The sequence below is a fragment of the Hemicordylus capensis genome, chromosome 3 (assembly GCF_027244095.1).
Source record: "Hemicordylus capensis ecotype Gifberg chromosome 3, rHemCap1.1.pri, whole genome shotgun sequence".
Classification (NCBI taxonomy): Eukaryota; Metazoa; Chordata; class Lepidosauria; order Squamata; family Cordylidae; genus Hemicordylus; species Hemicordylus capensis.
This window is the reverse complement of record NC_069659.1, coordinates 166,540,786-166,563,663: the sequence shown is the minus strand read 5'-3', so window position 1 is coordinate 166,563,663 and position 22,878 is coordinate 166,540,786. Positions and strand designations below refer to the sequence as shown.

The 22,878-nt window shown below is 44.6% G+C and overlaps 1 protein-coding gene across 1 annotated transcript; it reads right to left on the bottom strand.

The window, feature by feature from the left end:
- Window positions 1–4,318: 4,318 nt before the first annotated feature.
- On the bottom strand, window positions 4,319–8,990 carry LOC128351118 (forkhead box protein C1-like). Its single transcript, XM_053310289.1, has 6 exons — window positions 8,652–8,990; window positions 8,183–8,206; window positions 7,496–7,524; window positions 6,111–6,317; window positions 5,595–5,813; window positions 4,319–4,633 (listed from the first exon to the last, which is right to left on the bottom strand). The coding sequence occupies exons 1-6, from the start codon at window positions 8,681–8,683 to the stop codon at window positions 4,437–4,439; spliced, it is 708 nt and encodes a 235-aa protein (XP_053166264.1). The 5' UTR covers window positions 8,684–8,990; the 3' UTR covers window positions 4,319–4,436.
- Window positions 8,991–22,878: the final 13,888 nt, after the last annotated feature.

Genomic DNA, 22,878 nt, shown 5'->3' with positions numbered 1-22,878 from the left:
CAGCACTGAACAGGGCAAGGGAGAAGTTGATGAATGGTGAGGATGATGTTGAGGAATGGGTTGCCTTCCTAATGTCTGATAGCTGGGTTCTTTTCCCTCTCTGTTTGTTTGTTTTTCAAATTTGTGGACTGCCCCAAACTTCCGTCTCTGTGTGGTTTAATTGTAATTGTAATCAGAGTGGTGCTTTGGGCTGTCCTTAGCCTCTAAAGCAGGGGTTCCCAACCTGTGGCCCTCCAGATGTTGCTGAACTACAATTCCCATCATCCCAGCCACAATAAATTATAGCTGTGGGTGATGGGAATTGTAGTTCGGCAACATCTGGAGGGCCGCAGGTTGAGAACCCCTGCTCTAAAGCCATCTGAGGGGAAATGAAAATAAAACTTTCTCAACATGACAAAGGCAAGTGGAGTCAGTTGTTTTATCACAGGTGATGAATTACCCACAGCACACACAATACTCTAGATTGCAATGGATAAACTAGCAGTGGAGAATCCCTGTTAAAAGGAACACTGTACCATCTAGGCATGGTTGTTGATCAAAACCTGAAAACATGAGCCATCTCTGTAAAAGACTTAGAACAACAGTCAGGAGTTATGTGAGGATTCCAGGTGTCATTTTCTCTGTCTCATATCATGCTTTTTAAAAAACATGACTTTGTCCTAGACTAGAGGATCACCTGCCCAAATAGCCACTAGCAAAATAGGGGAAGAAGAAGGTGGGGGGGGAGGGTCTATAAACCAGTGAATGATTCCTACCAGCCTTTGTCTTGTGATGACTGTTGGCTCATGATGGGGTGTATGTGCATTCACCATTCTAGTGCTTACTTTGACACCAGGAGGGAGGAGGATACATTAGTTTGCCACACTAGACAGAGGCATTTTCAACAGGAGCAGACAGCCAAGTTCTGCCAGGGCCAAAACAAGCCCCTGCCAGACTAAGAAATCATTGTAATTTGCCCCTTCCCGTCATAAGCAGTGTGCTGTTCTTTTATTATTGGATCTAAATCTCAGCTATCCCAGTCATGGATGGAAAATTCAAGGTCAGTTTACAAGAGACACACTTTCTACATGGAAGTTTCTTCTGTGCAGGTGTTGTGCAGAAACCCATGTGTAGTGACTGCCAGGGGTATAGCAAGGTTGGAATGGGCCAAGATGAGATTTTAAAATGGGCCACCAGCCCCTCAAAGTCCAGGGCCTCCACACATCCCAGGCCCCCAAGGATTTAAGTCTGATATTTCAAAATAAGTATGCTGCCTGCAAATACATTTCACTGAATACACACACTGACACTTCACAGTATATAGTGATATACAGTGAGTACTATATATTTGTGCTACTTTTAATGCCTAGAACACACTAGAAACACTAATTATTAAAATGGCCTCTTCGCTGCAGATTAGCAAAGGAGACTTTCAACCATGCAGGGTGAGCCTATGTTTGTTTTCTCAGAATTCTTGAACAAATTCAGTAAAGTTTGATTCCAGGAGGTTTTTCACACGAGGCTTTTAAAGCCCTTTAACACACATCTCCTCTGGAATGGAGGTGCTGCATTCACATGTTGGCCAGATGTACCCTGAAGTCCTGTGAGTTATTGGAGAGCAGTTCGCACACAAGAAAAATAAAATAAAATAAAATAAAAGCACAACACATGCTTCACAGTTCTCACTCAGACCTTCTGGGGTGCAAAACAACTTGAACATAAGTGCATTTATACATGAATGAATGAATGAATATAATATTGTTTGTTCCAGAAGTTTTTGTAATTTTCTGCCATGAAACAAGCAACAGGCCTTTTTAGATAGTAAAAAGCCAGAAATTTAAAGCCAGAAATTTTCAATCTGTTTTAAATTAAATATTCAGAGACTTCTCAGTCTCTCCCCCCCGCACCCTCGATCAAAGCCCTATGGCAAGCAGATCCCTATATACCTGGGGTGGGGGGGGGTAACCACAAAAAGGGATTCACAGTCTACCTTGCAAAAGCTGTGTTGGATGGTCTGGGCAGAGAGTCTGCTGCAGAGAACTCTTCCATCCTGCCTCCTTCCGGGCTTGCTGGGGAATGCCAAGTTCAGGCTTCAGGGAAGCCTACACAGAGGCCTCTCTGGAAGCCCCGCCCACCTGCCAATCAGCTCAGAGGCGGGGAGCAAAGAAGAGCTCTCTGCAGTTTGCAGGCCACTCGGATCCTTGGCCAGAGCCGGAGGGCAAGGCAAGCAGGATGGCAAGTGGCTGAGGGGCCCTGGGGCGGGGCCGGTGGGCAATGGGGTGGGGGTGGCAGGGACTGGTGTGGCGCCCCCTCCTCAGTGGCGCCTAGGGCACGTGCCCTGGATGCCCCCCCCCAAGTTGCACCCTTGAATGCAGGTGGTGTGCCTTTCTCTTGACAAGATGCAGCCTTTCTTGCCTGGTTGCAGGCACTGTCATGGTTAGGTGTGCAGTGGCTTGTGATATCCATGTTGAGATCTGATTTGGCAGTTTTGCTGAGCCAAGGCAAAGGGATGTGTATTAGTTGCTAGGCAACAGCAAGGGACTTTCAGCTGCTGATCTGTTGGCTCCCCAACCCCTGGGCCAAATATCCCATTTACTTTTGGAGTTGGCCCTGGGCTGGCATATATTGATACAGATATGAACTATACCCTAACAAAAGAAAAGAGAGAGAGAGAGAAACTATTTGCTAAATGTGCTTTCAAAATTCAGCCATCTGGTCTTGGCAAAATAAGGAAATTCTATAAAAGTAGTTCCATTTTTATTAAGGGGCATCCAAAAAAGTCATATCTCCTGGAGTTGTTTATTTCTCTTAAATTAAAACAATTAGTAGACTAAATGTTGGTCACTCTGGCCAGGAAAGTGAATCCTTTTAAGAAAATCAGTGTATGACCATCCAGTAAGCATAATGTTAATAAAATGTAATAATGGTGTCAGGATTACAGAAACTCTCTCTTCACTTTTAAAAGGAAACTGACCTCGAAGATTGGATGATATTCCTGTATCATTACCAGAGTATCAAGCTTGTTGCCTAGAGCTGTCTGAATCAGGTGCACCATTTGTCTGAAACATCACCTCTTTGCATTACTGCATTCATGGGCACAGCACTCCCATGGTGATGTGTTGTTCTAGGTGCAAACACTCAGCCCAATGTATCCCATTAAGAAGGCATCTTCTGTTGATTCTAATGATTCTTCTCAGTGCATGCACAATGAGCCTCAAGAGCAAACGCATTCTTGTCCTTACACTTGACCATCTTTAAGGGCTCTTAGAGATGGTCAAGGACAGGCATTCGACCACTGAGTTGTGTAGCTAATGCAGTGGTCCCTGCATTGTTGTCTTATTTCATTGTCATATCAGATCTAACATCTGCAGTGACAAGTGCTCTCTTTCAGGCTTTCCTTCTTCTCTTTTCTCCGGCAGAAAAACAGCCTGGAGGCTAAAGGTCTAATCTCATTGCTGATCCTGCATTTGGGAGGAGGCCTGCTATGTAGGGGGCCTCTTCATTCTCTTTCCCTGAAGTATCAGCAGGGATGGATTGCCCTGGGTGGAGGTCTGATACAGAGCTCTCATGATATAAAGGTGGTCTTCTTGGGTTCTTCTGCCAGAGTACAAGCAAGGCTGGAAGGTCCTGGGAGGTGGCAAGATATGGAGGCTGCCTTTTTTGGTTCTTTCCTGTCATGCTGGAAAGAACCTGGAAGGTCCTATGGAGGCTGCCTTTTTTGGTTCTTTCCTGTCATGCTCTACAGAGAGCCACCCCCACGGCTTTTCTTCCTGCAAAGGAAATGGAGGTGCCACCTCCTAGCTGTTCCCCCAGGGCCAAATTGGTCAATCAGTTTGACTCTGCCTGGATCTAAGCTTCCAGCTGCTGCTTTGGCTCTTGGTGGAAAATAAGAGGGCTGGAGAATAACATTTGGCCTCGAACTTGGGCCTTCCAGCTGTTGTTTGATTACAGCTTCCATAGTCCCCAGTAGTCGCAGTAGCCTATAGTCAGGGTTGATGGGGACTGTAGCCAAACAGCAGCTGGAGGGTTGGAGTTGTGCAGCCCTGCCCTAAATCAAGCTTCCTCTTCCGCATCACCATTCCATCCTCTTCCACACGGGGCAGATCTCTCTTCAGGGCCAAAATCTAGCCTCCTAGCCGTACATGTTGGGGCAGACAAGCTCTGTATGAGCCTCCTGGCAAGGAACTGTCTATCTTGAGCTCCATCTTGAACCTCTCAAACATCTCTTGGCCCTGAGTGGACTGGCCAAGAGAATCTTTTCTGTAGCTGAGTTTGACCCAAAGACCTTTTTACCCAACTCTACCCAAAGAATATTCAAAGCAAGACAAATGTATTTTCTTTAAAATAAAACATTTTATTTTTTAAACAATAAATATGCAAGTTTTATTGCTGTTCTACATCGTATTAAAACAAATATTTAATATTTTAAATATATATACATAGCATTTTATTGCTACTCATGTAAATAGTAGCACAGTTGTCTCTTTTAATTTGCCTTCCCCTTCTTCCTCAGCAACGTCCAGCTCCCTTGGAGGAACCACGATCCCCATAGTGGCTTCCACCCTGGCCAGTCTGCTCCTTAGCTGCCTCAGTTGTCCCCTCAGTGCCTTGAAGCTTTGTACACATTCCTGGCAGCTGCGGAGGTCTCTTTGGCCTTGAAGGAGAGAGAAAAAAAGGGTGAAGGGGCCTGTCCTCCACCATGTCAGTCCCTGCACAGACTTCTAGTCCCCTTCCATGCCCAGCACAGACTCCTCCTCTCTGTCTTGAAAATCCTCCATGGCTATGTACCCCCCGGTGAACTTGCACCCCGTCAGGTTGATTTTTTGCTCTTCCAGCTTCTCTGTCTTCAGGAGCCACCTGAAGGTCTCCTGCTCTCTAAAACAACTCTTTCTCTTCTCTCTCGCTGACCCTTGGGTCTGGAACAGCCACTCAGATGTGGCCCTTCATCTCTCTCCTATCCTTCCAATGGTACCTGAAAACCCACCTCCACTGCGCAGCCTTTGGCTTAATGCCTCAGTAGAGGCAGCTCCATCGGCTTGAACTGAATGCCCCTTATGCTTTCCTCTCCCATTCCTCCTCTTCCTCACTTCTCTCTCCAAAGCCAAAATTTAGACTGTATGCTCCTGGTGGCAGGGAACTTTTGCCCATGTACATTGATGACACTATAAGGAGGATTTGCAATATGCACAATTGTATATCATCCTCCTTGGTTTCCTGTTTCATCTCAGCTTAAACTCAAAGGGGCTGATATTTGTTTTCCTTTTAGCATTCATATTCTGCTCTTCCTCAAGCAGCTCAGGGAGGTTTATGCATGGTTATTTTTTCCTCACAATAACCCTAAGAGGTAAGTTAGGCTGTGGGACAAGTGACTGGCCCAAAGTCACCCAGAGAGTTTCATGACTGGATGAGAATTCAAACCTGGGTCTCCCTGGTCCTAAGGAGCTGCGGCTGAAATACATACACATCTTTCCCCCACTTGCCCCCACCTCAGCTTCCCTCTCCTTCCTCTATTGTATCCCTGCCTCTCTTTTTAGACTATAAGTTTTTTAGATTGTAAAATCACAATGAGGATGGAAAAGGTAGAGGTTATGGAGTGCTGCCTCTGTGAGACTTACAGCGGACCTGGATCTCTACCAAACTCTGCAGAGTTTCATTTACGTTGCTGAGGTCCGGCTCCAGAGGAGGTGGGGAAGGAGGAGGAGGTGGAGAGGGATGCAGGAGGAGGGAAGAGGTGGAGGTAGAGGGTGGGATGGAGGCAACCTCCAGGGAGGCAGAGGACAATGATGACTCAGACCCAGACGGCTGGAGAAGTGCAGCAGGGTCTGCAGGAACATCTGCAAGAGAGAAGAAGCAGGAGGTCAGCTGCAAAGGCTGACATCCTACCACACCCACCATCACTTGCCCCCTCACTGCTCACGCTGAGAAGCTGCTTGGATTACAGGCACAGGAGCTTGGACACATGAAAGACAGAAAACGAAGGAACACTTCAGGAAGCACTGACAGCCCACTCACAGGCCTCCCCTCTGAAATCTTAGATGCAGACTCAAATCAAGCATTTCAACATGAAATAAACAGAGCAAAAGAGCTGTTCTTAGCCCAGCAGCAATTTCAGGGGCATGCTGTGAACATACCTTCCCTTTCCCACCGCTGCAACCAAACTTCTGGCACGGAGGGTTCCTCAGTGAGATCTTCCACCAGGATGTTATTGGTCATGTGAGGTGCTGGAAGAGGTTCTGGCACGCAGAGTTCTTCAGTGAGCTCTTTCTCCAGAGTGTCCCCCCAAACATTGGGGAGTCCCCCAGAAAATGGTGCAGCATGGGTTGGGTTTCTGGGATGACCTGAAAGAGAGGAAATAAAGCAGGAATCAGGAAATGATCGTGGCTTGTAGGCCTGATAAAAATGGCCTCCCTTTTCTGCCTAGGTTAGCCAGCTGGGAAGTAGCCTGGGATTGTGGGTGAGGTGGGCCAAGCAAGGAAACAAGCAAGGAATGAAGAGGAGTACATTGCATAACACTGACTGGCAAGACATCCCTCACCAAGTACATTTCAGAAGGAAGCGCAGTGGCCAGGCTCTGCCTGCTGTACATACAAGTGCAGCTGCCTTCTACCAAGTCATGCTCTTGGCTCTCTTTGCCCTACTCTGGCTGGCAGCCACTCTTGGGCAGAAGCCTTTTCCTAGCTAGCTAAGATGCTTTAACAGAAGATGATGAAGTCTCAACAGGAGACCTTGTGCATGCAAAGCAATTGTTCCACTACTGGGCTATGGGCTCTCCCTTCTGTGTGAGGAAAGAAGCTTCTCCTTTGAGCAGAATGGGAGCTGATGGTTGACATGGACTATCTCTGGTTCACGAACCAACCCCCAGTTACAGCCTCTTGGCCTAGTGGGGTGGGGGGTCTTGAAAATCTGCCTGGATGCCATAAGCAGGAAGCATAGCTGTGATCTCAGGAATGCAGGCCTGGCTGCTAGAGGTAGAAAACTGTGGTTGGAGAAAAAAAGAGTCTCTTTGGTCCGAGCTCAGAGCACATTGGCCAGGAAATGTTGCCCTTGTTTTCAGGTGATCCTCCAATTCCATCTTGACCCATGTCATTGTCAAAAAATGAGATAGTTGGAAACAATTAGCTTCCTCTTCTTGAAGGCAGGGAGAAACAGACCCAGAGGGTGTCTTGGGGCTGGGTGCGGGCAAAGGGTTCTTGCAGGACTTTTTCAAAAGTGCACAACCTCTAAAGGAGAATGACCAAACCTACCTGCCTGCTGCCACAGCCCTTTCCCCATCTCCTCTTCGAATGGAGGATAGCTAGATGTGACTCACAGAGCGCCCCCCAGTCTCCTCTAACACTTTCGGCTGCATCAACAGCAAAGGATAGAGGTGGCTGAACCTGCCCTCCTGCTATCCATCCATCGGATGGATGTCTGCCCATCTCTCTCCATTGTCTAAGAGAAACAGTTCTCCAAGGAGGCTTTCCCTGGGGGGCTGGGGAGCCCTGAGGAGAAGCAGGCACTCTCATCATCCACTTACCTGTCAGTGCCCCCTCTTCATCTTCATCCCTGCAGAGATAAGGAGAAATATTCTTAGTAGCAAATCACAGGAAAGAGAGGGTCTCCTCCCCCAGTAATACTAGGGGTATTACTAGTATGTGCCCTCCCTCTAATTTTAATTCACATGCAGCCAAGTAGGTCCTCTCCCATAATCCTTATGGGTGACCCTGCTAATTTTGGATGATTCCATAGTTGGGAGCAGTGAATGTAATTGCTGTTGAATGTCACTCACTGCATTTTGCTCAGAGTATTTTTCATTGAGGATTGACTGGTTGTGGCAGGGCGGGGGGTGGGCCTGCTCTCGTAGTTCACAGTCATGAGGCCAGCTTTCCCACCCCTCTCCAGTGTAGTTTCCCCACTTTTTAAAAAGTTCTCCCCCCAAAGGGACACATACATGCTGTTTTGTGTTTTAAATAGGAGGGAGGCAGCCTGCCAAAGGTATCAAGGGGACAGTTGACGAAATTGGCATTTGATTCAGCAGCCAATTACTGGCATCCTGAACATGGAAAGGAGATGGGCTCACCTTGATGAGGCAATATATGCCACACCTGGGTTTGGGCTATGTCTGAATACCTCCCGCTCATCACTCCCCCCCCATCCCTTCAGCTGGCCACACCAGAGCCAAAAGCATTAAGAGGAGTCAAGGGTAGAGAAGAGAGCAACTCACTTTGGTTCTGCCTCTGGGTGAGACCTATGGGAACATGAAAGAAGAAAAGGTTAGGCATGTTCTTGGACATAACATGGGGGTGCTGGGGAGCAGCTTTTGAAGTCAGCTTCAACTGGTGGGCAGGATTTCCCCACAACCCCCCAAGTGGGCCCACAGGAGCCAGCCAGTAGCTCCTGAGTGATACAGCTTCACCGGTCTAGGACCTCCAAGCTTAAGAAACACAGTGGAAATCAGCCAAGCAGGTGACCTTCGAGGGCTGCCTGCATTTCAAGGAGAAGCTGTGTGGTGTGAATAGTGGTGGTGAACTTGTGACCACTGAAGTTCCCACAGGGAGCACAAACACATGTGAACACAGCAGGCTGGGCTTCAGTTATCTGCCCAGACAGGCTAAAACAATGGAAGGGCATCTTTAAAAACCAAGTCCACACCGCCATTAGATTTTGCTTCACCCACCATGCCAGAGACTTACCTGCAGGCCACACATGACCAACAGCCACCCATCTTGACAACTAAGCTACTAATAAACTGGCAGCCGAAGACAGCCAATTTATTGAAGATGCTTCAGCTAATCTAAAACGCTGCCAAGTGAGCCTACTGCAGAATCTTCGCAGGTTTCCAAGGGGAACCATGATGGCAGAATTCTGTGGCTGACTGTGAAGTCACAAGTTACTGTTACTGGTCATGCTGGCTCTGGTTTGAATCCAAACACTGTCTTGGGGGTGCAGCTCAAAGTGTCAGAGCACCAGGGGAGAGTCATCCCAGTCCTGCCCTTCCTGCTCCCCACATGTCACTTTCTATTCATTTGACTTTCCCCTTCTGTTAACAAATTCTGAAGGAAGGGGATGCTTGTGGATAGGGGTGGGCTGCAGCTGCTGCTTGTACAGTTGGACACAAAGTTTATAATAAGCCTTGCATGAGTCCTCTGTAACATGTAAGAGGGCAAAGGCAACAGCCACATCCATTGCATGTCCCCAGCTAATTTCCCACCTAATCACTTAGATTAGATTTCCACCTAATCACTTGCTGAAGTCCTTTAGCTAGGAAATTCCTCTAAATCACATTCAGCACTGAGGCCCGTCTCTGTTCAGAATACACAAAAAGAAAGCCAATTAACTTGTGGAACTCACCACCTCTAGATGTGGTGATGACCACTGGCTTAGATGGGCTTGAAAGGGGGTTAGAAACATTCATGGGGGAGGAGAGATCCCTCTGTGGCTATTAGTCATGATGGCTATAGAGAACCTCCAGGTGCACAGGCAGAATCCCAGATCCTGGGGACATGCAATGGGTGCGGCTGTTGCCTTTGCATTCTTACATGTTACAGAGGAAGCATGCAGGTTTATTATAAACTTTGTGTCCAACTGCACAAGCAGCGGCTGCAGCCCACCCCTACCCACAAGCATCCCCTTCCTTCAGAATTTGCTTACAGAAGGAAAAAGGCGAATGAATCGAAAGTGACCGAGAGGGAGGGAGGGGAAATAAGAAGGACAAAGAAAGAGGGGAAGCACAAAAAATGAAGATGGCCCACAAAGAATGAGAGGGCGCAACAGAAGGCTGTAATGTACTTTTTGTATAAGGTTATGACAATGGAAAGCAAACAATTATCCCCACCCCCTCTGTTTCTTTTTAGGAAACAACCCACATCCTTATTAAACTCAATAGGCCCAACTGTACAAAATCCTAGTTTCTGCTGCACATAGTTTGATACACTGCACATTAATATGAACATTGGACAAAGGGACCTCCTCTCTGTCCTCTCAAAAGACCCACCATGGTAGCTCATGGCCCCACAGGGGATGGATGAATCCCGCTAAGGATGCTACTCTTACATTTTTAGGCATTCTAGCGATTGCCTCCTTACAGCTATTATTTCTGCCACTATATTTAAACCATATGTTGTTGTTGGCAGTGCTTTTGCTTAATGTTTTGTTGACATTCTGTCAGCTGGTATGTAGCCCTCACTTCCTGCCCCTCTGGCTGCTGCCGCCACCAACAGCACTGCAATTACTCTCCAGTATATTATTTTATCAGGAAGCAAAAAGGTGTCACATAGAAATATGGAAGCACTCAGTTGCTGTTGAAAGTCACTTTGCTCAGAGTGTTTTTTGCTCAGAATGTTTTTCCTTGAGGATTGACTGGTTGGTAGGGCGGGGGGGGGGCAGAGGTGCTCTTACCCCCGGACATTGGGGCCCTGGTCCATGGCCTCCAGGGACAGACTCCAAATGGTCAGGGGGTCCCCTCCTGCAACCACCTGTGCCCACCTCGCCACACCGTACCTCCGGTGTTTTTGTTTTGTATAATTTAAGCGAGGAGTGGCAGCTGGGGAGTGAGCTTAGCAGGACTTGCCTGCCTGCTCCCCCGGTGTTGTCCGAAGTGACCGCTGGGCTTGTCTATTCAGCCCAGTGGCTCTTGATAACTGCGAGGCGCTCCAGCGCGTGGCATCATGGGCTTGTGGCAATCTATTTTAACTGCACTGGTGCGCTGTAGCGCCTCGCAGTAAACAAGAGCCTCTGGGCCGAATGGACAGGCCGAATGGTCACTCCGGCCACCACCACTGGGGGGTGGGAGGCAAAACCTGCTCAGCTCATCCCCCGGCCCACCCCTCAGCCACACACATGCCATGGTGGCTTGAATTATGCAAAAACAAAAAACAGAGGCATGGCATGGCGGGCTCAGGGTGGCTGCTGGAGGCACCCCAATTGCCTAGGTGCATCCCTGGCACGGGGAAGGGTGGACCTGAGCTCATAGTTTACAGTCATGAGGCCAACTTTCCCACCCCTCTCCACAGAAGTTTTTCAACTTTTTAAAGAGTTCCCCCCCACAAAAAATAAATAAAAATTAAGGACATGTTTCAGGTGAAAGAATGGCAACAAAAAGAAGGAGGACCTAGGTGAGTCCAATAGAAACTCTATATTGCACCACAAGAACCCACCCACACAAAACCTTTGCGGTATGCAATATTAAATAAATCTGTAAAAAGACATTAAGGGGACACATTCAACTGCAACCTAATATTGTAAGGATTTTTCTCAAAACATACCAAAGGATGAAAGTTGCTGGATATTTAATATATACTGTTTTAGAATTACCCACATATATACTCAAATCAATACATAAATCCTTAAAATCATCAAAATTCACATATACATACACATTAAAATAACCAATAATACCCATTATGTTAATATTTCATATGGGCTAATACATAAAATCTAAAAGCACCAACTATTCTTTCAATAATCCCTTCGTTTTATAGCTTCATGAGTTCCAAACTTCCAAAAGGTGCACAAATGCAAAGAAGGGGTCACAAAACTCTATATGGACTTCTTGTACCACATGTGCTGATGTTTTTAAATCCACATCCAGACACATCCTCTGTCTCAAAAAGGTGATAAAACCAGCTCCACATTCTACAATGCATGTGTAAGCACTCCTTTCTGTACTGAGCTGAAAATGCCATCAGATAAATTCTGATTTTCTTTATATCTATAGCCCTAGATTATGTTCAGATGTCACAGATGCTACACATGTACACATTTTTCTGTGAATGCTTGTACATGGATTCATTTAAAAGCTGGACCTGGGTACAGGCCCCTCAAACACAGGCTACAGATATGAAGTGTACCATTGTTTGTGCATTGAACGTAACTTGTGAATAGGGCTTATTTGTACACATAATATGCTTTCAAGGACACTGATTCCAAGTATGCTTACATGGCAGTCCAAAGAGCACACTTCAATTTCCTTAAAAGGAAACAGCACTAGCATTTTATGCTGTTTTTGTAATATCTTTTATTGACCGACCAATCAATCAAACTATATCAGGGGCTATCAATGGCCAGTTATGGAGAAGATGGCATGATTCTGTCATGAATACAATGTAGCAACACATGTATTTTGCCATAGGAATGTTTACAAAATATATAATGCATAAAGGTGGCATAAAGACACTGGTTGATACCAATGCTGACAAGGCACATGTGAGGGCAGCTGTTTACTGTCACAAGAAAGAATTCTGCACTTGCTTAGATGCATTTTTCTTCATAATATTGTATATTTCAGACAATTGTATATTTCGGTGCTGGGCTGAATCCTGGAACAAATGTGATCCTGCAGTTAAGCTTGCTTAGATTCGTAGCCTATAAGTCATCCTGCAATTACAACAGAGAAATGAATTAGGATTCCCAAATATGCCATCCACAGTGAAACAGGTGTTGTTGCAGCACAAGCTAGTGAAAGAAAAGAAACCACAACTTATCCACAGTTGGGCTGCTTTTCATTTAAGGCTGTTTTGCACGAGACAACATTTCCTGTACAGAAGCCACTTCTGTATAGGAAAGTGCTGATTTCACCACATACATGGACAGAAGCCCAACAACTGGGGTTTCCCACCATTTACAGACATTGCAAAACAGACATCTGACTATTGCATGTGATGGACTTGGCCCAAGAATAACATAATTTCCTCCAAGGAAATGAGCTCTCGGTGGGGTATTTTATCTTGGGCAAAACAGTCCTTCTTCATTCTCTCCCTCTCTCCCTCCCCCCTCCCCCACCCACATACCACAGTATTTATGTCATATAGACCCTCATTCATTGTTCTGAACTGTCCAATGCAGATTTAAAGTTGAAGAATATGGCTCCATAAGATGGAAATACTAAGTCAATAAGGGCTAATGCCACCAATGCTACTTACTTCCAAATAGAAGGACCAGATGCAAAGGAGAACAGGGCTTGTGTACCTTTAACATTTGTGGAGAAGAGGGTGTAGTTTTATTCCCTTGTGCATGACAAAGTGCATCCACCAAAGATCTCTCCTCTGTACAACTACTCAAGGAAGAGGAGCCCTATGCTCCTTTAATCTGGTCACTAGGGTTGCCATATATCCTGGATGGACTACAGTCCAGGAATAGGACATCCTGTCTAGGATGTAGGAATAGTGTCATCCTGGATATGAAATGTTTAGGAATTTGAGTGGGGAACTTGCTTTAATGAATTTTGCCCATTGTTCTGGCGGTTCTCTCTGATAGCTACATTATATCTACACAGTATCAGTGTTTAAAACCCCATGTTCTTGCCCTTTCTCCAGCACCAATGCTGCCGACTGATTAGTTTGGCTCTCTCTGTGTATGGCTCACTAAAGCTCTTCCCCTCCTTTCTGGATCATCTCTAGAGTTATCGATGGTGGTAGTAGGCCTGGTTTACCTGTGATGCTGAACTTCAGCTAAACCTGCTCAGTATTTACTGCCTTTCTAAGCAACCATAACTCAAAAGACCTGCTAAAGGCAGCAACAGGGGCACCAAGTAGAGAAGAAGAAAAATAAAAACATTCCAAGGCCGACCATATTTAAACAACAGCCTTTATATAAACTGTTGTTAAACAAAGTGGCTCACAACACAGCATTAAAACATTGGATAAAAATATATAAAACACATGAAACCACAATACACCAAAAAAAGAAAAAGATACAAAATACAGTACAAAACAATTTCAAAACTTTTTAATGTCAGTTTTAAAAATCAAATTTTAAAAGCCTGAGTGAACAGAAAGATCTTTACCAGGCATCTAAAAGAAAAAAGTGATGATGCCAGGTGACGCTCACTGGGGAAGCTATTCCATAAATGGGGTGCAAACACCAAAAAGGCCCTCTCTCTGGTAGCTGCCTGCCCAGAGGCGTATCTAGGGAAAATAGCACCTAGGGCAAGCACTGAAATTGCGCCCCATGTCCAAACATCCCACACCCATCTTTCAGATAACTTTACCATAATATCAGCTCAAAAATACAAGTCAAGCTCATTAATCTTTTAATATTTCAAAAACTATTTAACAGTGGAAGTAGCCAGACCAAAAAAATGCTAGAGAACTACAAATTTAACTATGCTGGGGCTCATGAAATACCCAAATACTATGTGGAGGTGTACTTGGGAAACTAAAATTGCCTGTCTAATTCTCTACTATGCATTGTAGCTTCACCATTACATAAGTTTTAAAAATAAATGGAGAATTTGACTTTTCCCAGATACTCTGAAAATTATTAAAGGATATGCAGAGTAAACTGTGTCACTGCTTGGAATATATTCTAGTATTTCAGAAAGTCAGTTAAAATGAGAGAAAGAGAGCAAGAAACTTCCACCGGGCCTTAATACTAAGGATTTCACACTGATTCAAAGACAAATTCACCGTTAATAACCATATTATTAAGACATCACATTTAACTCACTTATCACAAGAAGCAAAGTAAGAGCAAATGAATGCAATCCTAGCTCATAAGCTTCAGCTCAGTATTCACAAGCCCTGATTCTCTGTACATAGTGCCAGTCTGAATATGTGTACAGTCTCTTATATTAAATTTTTTAATTTTTTTTACCTGTAGCCCCTTTGGAGGACTTCCTAAAGGCCATGGGGGGGTCTGCGAAGGTTCTCCCCCCGCTGGCCTCTAGGGCTTTGCAGGGACCATTTGAGCATGTACGGTGGCCATTTTTTAAAATAATCTTTTTTTTTAAAAAAAAGGCTGCTGAAAACAAAATGGCCACCACGCATGTTCAAATGGCCTCTGCAAAGCTTGGCATGGCCTAGGGCTTCACAGAGGCCATTTGAGCATGCGCGGTGGCCATTTTGTTTTCAGCAGCCATTTAAAAAAAATTTTTGATTTTACAAAACGGCACCCCCCCTTCAAGTGGCGCCCGGGGCAAGTGCCCTGCCTGCCCTACCCTAGATACGCCCCTGTGCCTGCCTCACTCAGTATGGCAGGGGCACTCAAAACATGGCCTCCAAAAAGGGTTTGAAGGTCCTAGTCAGGACATACAGGGCAAGGAGCCTTCTCAGGTAACCCGATTCCAAGCCATTTAGGGCATTAAAGGTTAAAACCAGCACCTTGAATTGGGCCTGGAAACAGACTGGGAGCCAGTGCAGCTGATGAAGCACTGGCATGATATGATCAAAACACCCAGTTGACATCTTGCAGCCCTGTTTTGTACCAACTGCAGTTTCTGGGCCATTTTCAAAGGCAGTCCCACATACAACACAGTGTAGTAATCTAAGTGAGTGATTACTAGAGTATGAGTAACTGTGGCCAAGCTATCTCTATCTAGGTATGGTCACAGTTGACACATCAGCCAAAGCTGATAAAAGGTGCTCCAAGCCACAGAGGCCTCTTGAGCCTCTAGTGACAGGGCTGGATCAATGAGCACCTCCAGACTGTGAACCTGGCCTTCGGGGGGAGTGCAACCCCATCAAAACAGTCCGGGCATCATTCACCCAGGCAGAGCAGCCACTGACCAACTTCCGTCTTGTCTGGATGAGTCTCAACTTGTTCACCTTCATCCAGTCCATCACTGCATTCAGGAACTGATCCAGGACAGTCACCTCACCTGAGTGATGAAAAAGAGAGATACAAATGAGTGTCATCCACATACTGATGACACCTCAGGCCAAATCTCCAGATGACCTCTCCCAGAGGTTTCAGGTAAAGGCAAGTGGATTGACTGGGACCCCGAGGAACCCCAAAGCACAACTGTCAAGGGGTTGAACAGTAATCCCCCAGCACCACCTTTTGGAAACAGGCCTCGAAGCAGGAGCAGAATCACCTTCAAGCAGCAACTTGGCTAGCCTATGCAAAAGGATACCATGGTCAATGGTATTAAAAGTTGCTGAAAGGTCCAAGAGAATTAACAGGGTTGCACTCCCCCTGTCCCTCTATCTACACAGGTCATCTTCCAGGGCGACCAAAGATGTTTCTGTTCCAAAGCAAGGCCTGCAGCCTGATTGAAATGGATCTAGGTGTAGGTGTGCAGAAATGGATCTCGGCGTGACTCTGGAGATTCATGCACCTGTCAAATGCACCCCTTCCCTTTGGACAAAACAACCCAACATATTATTTATAATGTAATGTCTGAGAGAAAATCTCCCTAACCTTTCTTCACCAGACCCCTTATACAAAACTATGGTGTGGCCACACCTGGAGTACTGTGTACAATTCTGGTCACCACATCTAAAAAAGGACACTAGGAAAGGTGCAGAAGAGGGCAACCAAGATGTTCTGGGGCCTAGAGCACCTTCCTTATGAGGCAAGGCTACAACATCTGGGGCTATTTAGTTTAGAAAAAAGATGACTGCGGGGAGACATGATAGAGGTCTATAAATTCATGCATGGTGTGGAGAAAGTGGATAGAGAGAAATTCTTCTCCCTCCCACATAACACTAGAACCAGGGGTCATCCCATGAAACCGATTGCCAGGAAATGTAGGACCCACAAACAGAAGTACTTTTTCACACAATGCATAATCAACTTGTGGAATTCTCTGCCACAAGATGTGGTGACAGCCAACAACCTGGATGGCTTTAAGAGGGGTTTGGATAACTTCATGGAGGAGAGCTCTATCATTGGCTACTAGTCAGAGGGCTATAGGCCACCTCCAGCCTCAAAGGCAGGATGCCTCTGAGTACCAGTTTCAGGGGAGTAACAGCAGGAGAGAGGGCATGCCCTCAACTCCTGCCTGTGGCTACCAGCGGTATCTGGTGGGCCACTGTGTGAAACAGGATGCTGGACTAGATGGGCCTTAGGCCTGATCCAGCAGGGCTGTTCTTATGTAACTTCTGAATTCTAAATACAATTTTATTTGTCCACCTTTCTATTATTCTCACTCACAGTTAAAAGACCCTTTCTCACAAAGGCATGAAAGGGCTTCAGGGTGGGCAGAGGGGAAGGCAGCAGAAACTTGCTGTCTGCACAATGATCCAGCTGCCGGGTCTGAGAGGGCCAGGACATGCAATCCCTCATGCTCAGATGCTCCACTTCTTCCCCCGGCAGTATGGAGGTGTGGGGATCAGGAGACAATGTTCCGGCCCTGGAACCCCCACAATGCTCCATCAGTGCATCCCCAGTGATGGGCAGGCACCCATCAGTCTTGCAGCTTCAGCTGGAAGCAGCTGGCGCTGCACATGATCTGGAAAATGGGGCTAAGGGAGCACCTGCTCCCTTGACCTTGTTTTGGAGGCGGGCTCACTGCTGGAACACCATTGGGATCGGGCTCAATCCTAGCTGTTGTCACACACAGCCAAGACCGGGCTTGGCTTTCTTAGCCCGGTCTTGATTGTGCATGAGAACAGCTTCATTCACTGAGAATTCATGAGACAGGACACTGGTGGGAGATGAGATAGCTGCAGCTCCTCCTAACCCTGCCCACCCCCCATCTAATTTTTGCTCCTTAAGTACATCCAGAGTCCTCGGCACTACAACAGGCAGAGGAGAGGTGTGCAAAAGGACCTGGAAGAAACTGAGCAGGGGAAACTCCCTTTGCCCTCTTTCCTGAAAGTATATAAGAATTTGGTTTAGGATGCCCCTAGAGCTGAAGTTTAATTTCCGGCCCCTTTTATACCAAGTGAAGTCTCAGCCAATCACTAAGTGATTACAAGTAATTGCTGTGTGTTTGAAGATGAAATGTAATTCACAATGTTCAGTAGTACAAACACACATTGGCTGGGTTCTGTCATCGGCATCAGAATGGTCTGTGTATCACTCAAGCAAAACAAATAAAGAGGGAGTGGAATAGAAACATCTGCCTAGGTTATGAAAAGATTTGCCAAGTCCATGTATTCGGCATTAATAGCTGGGTGTTTCAAGCACTTGAGAACAATATAATCTGTGTCATTAGAGCTACAAAGGCTGGCTCTGTGATGAAGGCTTCATCTGAGTTGTCCAAATTGTTAATGAAGGAAGAACACACACACCCCGCCACTCACCAACATTTTCATGTTAAGATATCATTGCAGATTAACCTAGTTTTCTTCTTTGCTAAAATAGTTTGTGGTGGACATGTATGCTTTAAACATTAACAGATGATATTTAAACTTAAAGGGACAGCAAGCAATGAAAACGTTGAGTATAATAATTCAAAAACTATCCCAATAAACTGGACAGCTAACAATAATGTGAAATTCAACAAAGACACATGGCTGGTGCTATAATTAAGGAGAAAGAATCAAATGGGCAATTGTCACTTGGGAAATAATCACATAGACTGTTGTTTAGTATAATTTCTACATGCTTGCTATTTGCAGTTCTTCAAACAAAAATATGCAACGGTATGTGCCAAGCTTGTGATACTGTGGCACAAAAAAGGCAAGATCAGCAACAAATGCATCTTATCCAAGATTCAGGAAGAGAAAGCTTGCTTCTGTTAAGCATTGCTTACACCTTACTTGAAGTATTGTATGTTTTGGGCACTGCATTTCAAGGATTGATGATGAATTTTGAAGCAAAGGCAAGCCATATTAAGAAAAACTAAAGGAACAGTGCATGTTTTGGGTGCATCTAGAATGCTGTCCCATTTTGTTTCATGTTGTCTTTCCTTGTTCCAGTAGTACTAAACTTTGTACATGGTCTTTCTTCTGCTTGCTCCAAATTGTGTCACCTGATTCTGACAGTATCCTTTTAATTCTATTTGCCATTTCTTTTCTTTTAATTTGCTATGGACCAGTTTTATTAAGGTACTTTTAAATTAAGGCATAATAATACAAAAGGCTACTTTGTTATTCACGTAAAAGGGTAAGCATTTGTTTTTTAATTTAAAAAGTTAATATTCTGCTTTTTCCCAAAGTCCAAAGCAGGTCACAATATTTAAGAGAGTGCCTTCTTTGTCATGAACCCTGTCACCTATTACGATCTTCTGGAGAGGTCTGGCTATGATTGCCACTGGTTTATTTGGTGGCAACTTGGGACCAGGCCTTCTCTGTGGCTGCCCCTGGACTTTGGAACAAGCTCCCTGCTGAAATAAGTGCATCTCCTTCTCTGTTTGCTTTTTGGAAGACCTTCAAGACGCACTTGATTTCTCAGGCTTTTAACTGAAATAAATTTTAAACCGTTTAATTTTGTTTTTAGTAGACTATTTTTACTGCATATTGTAAAATATATTGTAAAACATTAACTGTTTTTACTTTGTTTTGTATTGTGTTTTAAATTTTGTACACCACCTAGAGATGTACATGTCAGGCAGTATACAAATATGATAGATAGATAAACAGATAGATAGATAGATAGATAGATAGATAGATAATAAATATTGGCTGATATCCAGACTAAGTTACTCAGTAGTACTATTCATGAGTTACTCCAAAGAACTACTTAATTTCAGTAGGACTACTGTTGAGTTACTTAGGCTATCAGCCACTAGTTCTTCCTATGCTCTTAATACACGCTATTCCTAAAGGGACACTCTAGTTGTAGCCATCTCTTGCTTGTCTCTGGAATAAGAGTTGCTTCAAGGGGAATATATTTTTTTTCAGATGCATGAACAGAGTTAGGTGTTATTTCACAACTGTGATGAGATTCTTAATTGACCCAGAATGTTGCATTGACTCATAGGGTGATACAGCAATGGTTCCTGTTCCTTTAAGAGTTGTGTGACAGCAGCAGTTTCAACATGTGCTGCTTTTCTCAGCCCTCCAGCCTGGTGGAACTGCAGCCTAGTGGGGTGAACTCATCTTGCCCAGATACCACTGTGGCTGTACTGGCAGAAGCCACTTGATGTGATGCCACAGCTACATCCATCCTTTTAGCACATCTGCTTGTGGAATCTGCTCTTTGCCAGAAAAGGATGTGTGGTAACTTGATCTTGACTATAGACCTGAATAATTAGATTGTTCTATCTCCAGACCAAAAATCAGAAATTGCCTCAATCAATCAATCAATCTTTATTGGTGTTGGAAGTTAAAGGACTTTGCGCTGTCTCTTGTCTCAGACAGTGGAGGACAGACTAGTAAGTCAGAGGACTAGAGGGTCAAGACATTGGTCATCCCTTCTCCACTGCTCTGATACTATCCCTTTGATATGTAGATTACTACTCTTAGGGATTAACTTCCTCTCCTCTCCTCTCTTCCCTGCCTGCCCTTCTACCTTGCAACATGGCAAGCCTCTCTCCCTGCACCATATGTGCAGAGAAGATGCAGAATCCATCTGCATCCAGCTAGATAGATAGATTAGAGATCCTAACTCCTCACTTTCCTATCTAGAATGGAGTTCCTTAATAAATGCCTTATATATTGATCTGAAACTATGAATTGACTCCAAGTTACTTTACTCTCAGCATACACGCATGCCTAACTAAATCCTCTGTGTTGTGCCTCTGTGCACTCTGCTATAATGAGAAAGGGATTCTCTCACCACAGAGAATTTCCAACAATTGGTACAGTCACAGACCAGCAAATAACAGTACAGATTAGAGAAAGGGGGAGCAATTAGGCATAGTACAATAACACACAAACAAGGCTGTATCCTAACCCTCTTATGCAAAATACATGCCAGATTTTACTGGCAATCAAGCAGAACTTGGTGACTTTTAGAGATGTTTCATCTTTCTGGTCTAACAAAAAACTTAGATAAAAGAAATCCAAATGACCTGAAAGTTTTTCACACGGGGCTTTTAAAGTACTTTTCCTTTAACTCTCATCTCCTCTGGACTGGATGGGGTACATTCACATATCGGCCAGATTTACCCCAAAGTCCCTGTGAGCTCCTGGGGAGCAGTTCACACACAATTCGAGTTTTTCACTGAGCGTTAGAGTGTAGCCCGATTTATATCTGGGGTTAAAAAAAATCCACTATTTGTGTTTGTTTTTTGGATTAGGGCTTTTGTTTGTTTTTTGGGACAACTTCCAGTTTGCAGTAAAGCCTCCCTGTAAATTTGACGTGGTGAAGCCTGCTGTGTGTAAAAGTCCCTGGGAAACTAGTTAAAAGCAGGGAAATGTAAAGCTGTTGAGAATCCCTATACAGCTTACAATAAAGCAAGACATGAGCTGTGGTTTCAATAGCACCTGATGCACAGGGGCAAAGTCTTTCAGCATGTGGGATTTTCTTGAATTGTTCTTTGAGCACTGAAGTAGGAAACACATTAAAACGGGCTAGTGTAAACATCCTGTGATATTTGGAGACTGTAATTTGGGATAAATATCTAGCAGGATTGTCACAGGCAGTAAGTAGCAGTTGTATTCATTCATTATATGCTCATCGATATATCAGGAGGGCTCCTTGGGTCTGATTGGCAGATAAAGTGCGGAGTCCCTGTTGCTGCATCTGAAATGAGAGGCTCCTTATGAAAGAAACGAAAACAAAACCCTGCCTCCCTGCTGCATCCTGACTGCTTAACCCCAGTTGCACTCCGCATTCATTTCTCTTGGAGTGCAGCACTGGGAAATGCTGACCTTGAAAAGGGGTGATGCTGAGATGGCATTTGGTGCTTGCCAGATACTGATGAGCTGGTATATTTGAAATTGCACCGTCTAACTATTTAAATTGTCACCTCTAGTACTAAAGAGCAGCTGGCCAAGCAGGCAGCAAAATTAAAGGTTTGCCCCCACCTTGAAGTGGAGCACGATGGAGGCGTCTTTGTTACCATTTCTAGGACAATCTTTCCCTTTGCATTCATTATGCTTTGACAGTGGCACTTGGAGCCTGGCTTTTAAAAAGGCGTGGATCTTTTAGAAAACATGGATTTTGCTGCAGCTTGTCAGATTTTTGATTTGCAGTGTCTGCATGAACAGCAGTGTCTATTCAGAGTTGTTGTTGTTGCTGCTGCTGCTGCTGCTGCTGTTTTGAAGACAGATTCTGTGACATCGAAGAAACTCAATTAGATGAAGTTGCCAGCCCAACTGCCATTCATTTCAGTGGGGTGTATGGATGCAGAATGCCTTATAACTTTATTTTCATAACTGAGCTAACAAAGATTAGTTTCTCCCTGTGCTATTGCAGCTAGCTCAAACAGCCAACACTGTATGCATAGACCTGGCATTTGTTCTAAAGGTTGCTAGCCTCTACCTAAAAGAGAACTTGCACTGCATTTCCAAATAAACTAATTTTACATTTTGAAGTCTTCCATTATCTTCTGTAACCCTCACATAAATACATTCAATTGCATGTAGGTTTTACATTCCCCTTTTCTCGTCCTCTAGCTAAATGTGAAAAATTGGCCCTAGCTTGCAGCAGTTAGTTCCTACACTGTGTCTTTTTCTGCCATAGACAAAATCTGGTCTCTGGTTGCTGTCCCCTTCCTCCTGTTTTAATTTGACAATCACAAACCTGTTTAGGCAGCTGCTGAGTTTTCAGGATGGCATGTGTGCCTTTACTCAGAAAATGGTGACACCACCAGCGTTTGACAGCACTAAGTAGATCATCCATTCAGTAGTTTTTGCTGCCATCACAGAATCAAGAGAAAACAAGACAAGTATCTAATCCAATTTACTGGCCTGTCATGCAGACCACTGATCTCCCATCCAGTACCTAAAAGAGGAAAATGAACTCGAATTACTCGCACTTCTGTCACACTTTGAACATATTGCTACCTATGGCTTCTGTCAGACACACCATGCAAAAACAAGTTAAAAAAATGTGTATACAGGATGTCCATTGAAATTAAGTTCCATGAAATTTATGGGCCTTAGTCACAACTGTCTCATTTATTTGAATGCCACATAAACCCAATTCAAACATTATGCTGTACAAATGTACAAATGTCTATACACTTGTACATGTGTTTGTGTGAATGACTGTACCAATATTCATTTAAAAAGTGAACCTGAATACAGGCCATTCAAATGCATGGTATGGATAGGAAGTGTACTTCTGTATCTGTGTTCAGCACAACATGTGGATGACTATACCTGTGTACAGATCTGTACCTGTGTAGACTGTACACTCATATTT

What these genes read in the sequence shown, in the direction of transcription:
- LOC128351118 (XM_053310289.1), bottom strand. Translation starts at nt 8,683, where the DNA reads ATGGGTGGCTGTTGGTCATGTGTGGCCTGCAG. An exon ending in TGAAGAGGGGGCACTGACAG is followed by an intron (nt 6,318 to 7,495) that starts GTAAGTGGATGA and finishes CCTCTCTTTCAG; the next exon opens with GTCATCCCAGAAACCCAACC. An exon ending in GGTAGAGATCCAGGTCCGCT is followed by an intron (nt 4,634 to 5,594) that starts GTAAGTCTCACA and finishes CTCTCCTTCAAG; the next exon opens with GCCAAAGAGACCTCCGCAGC.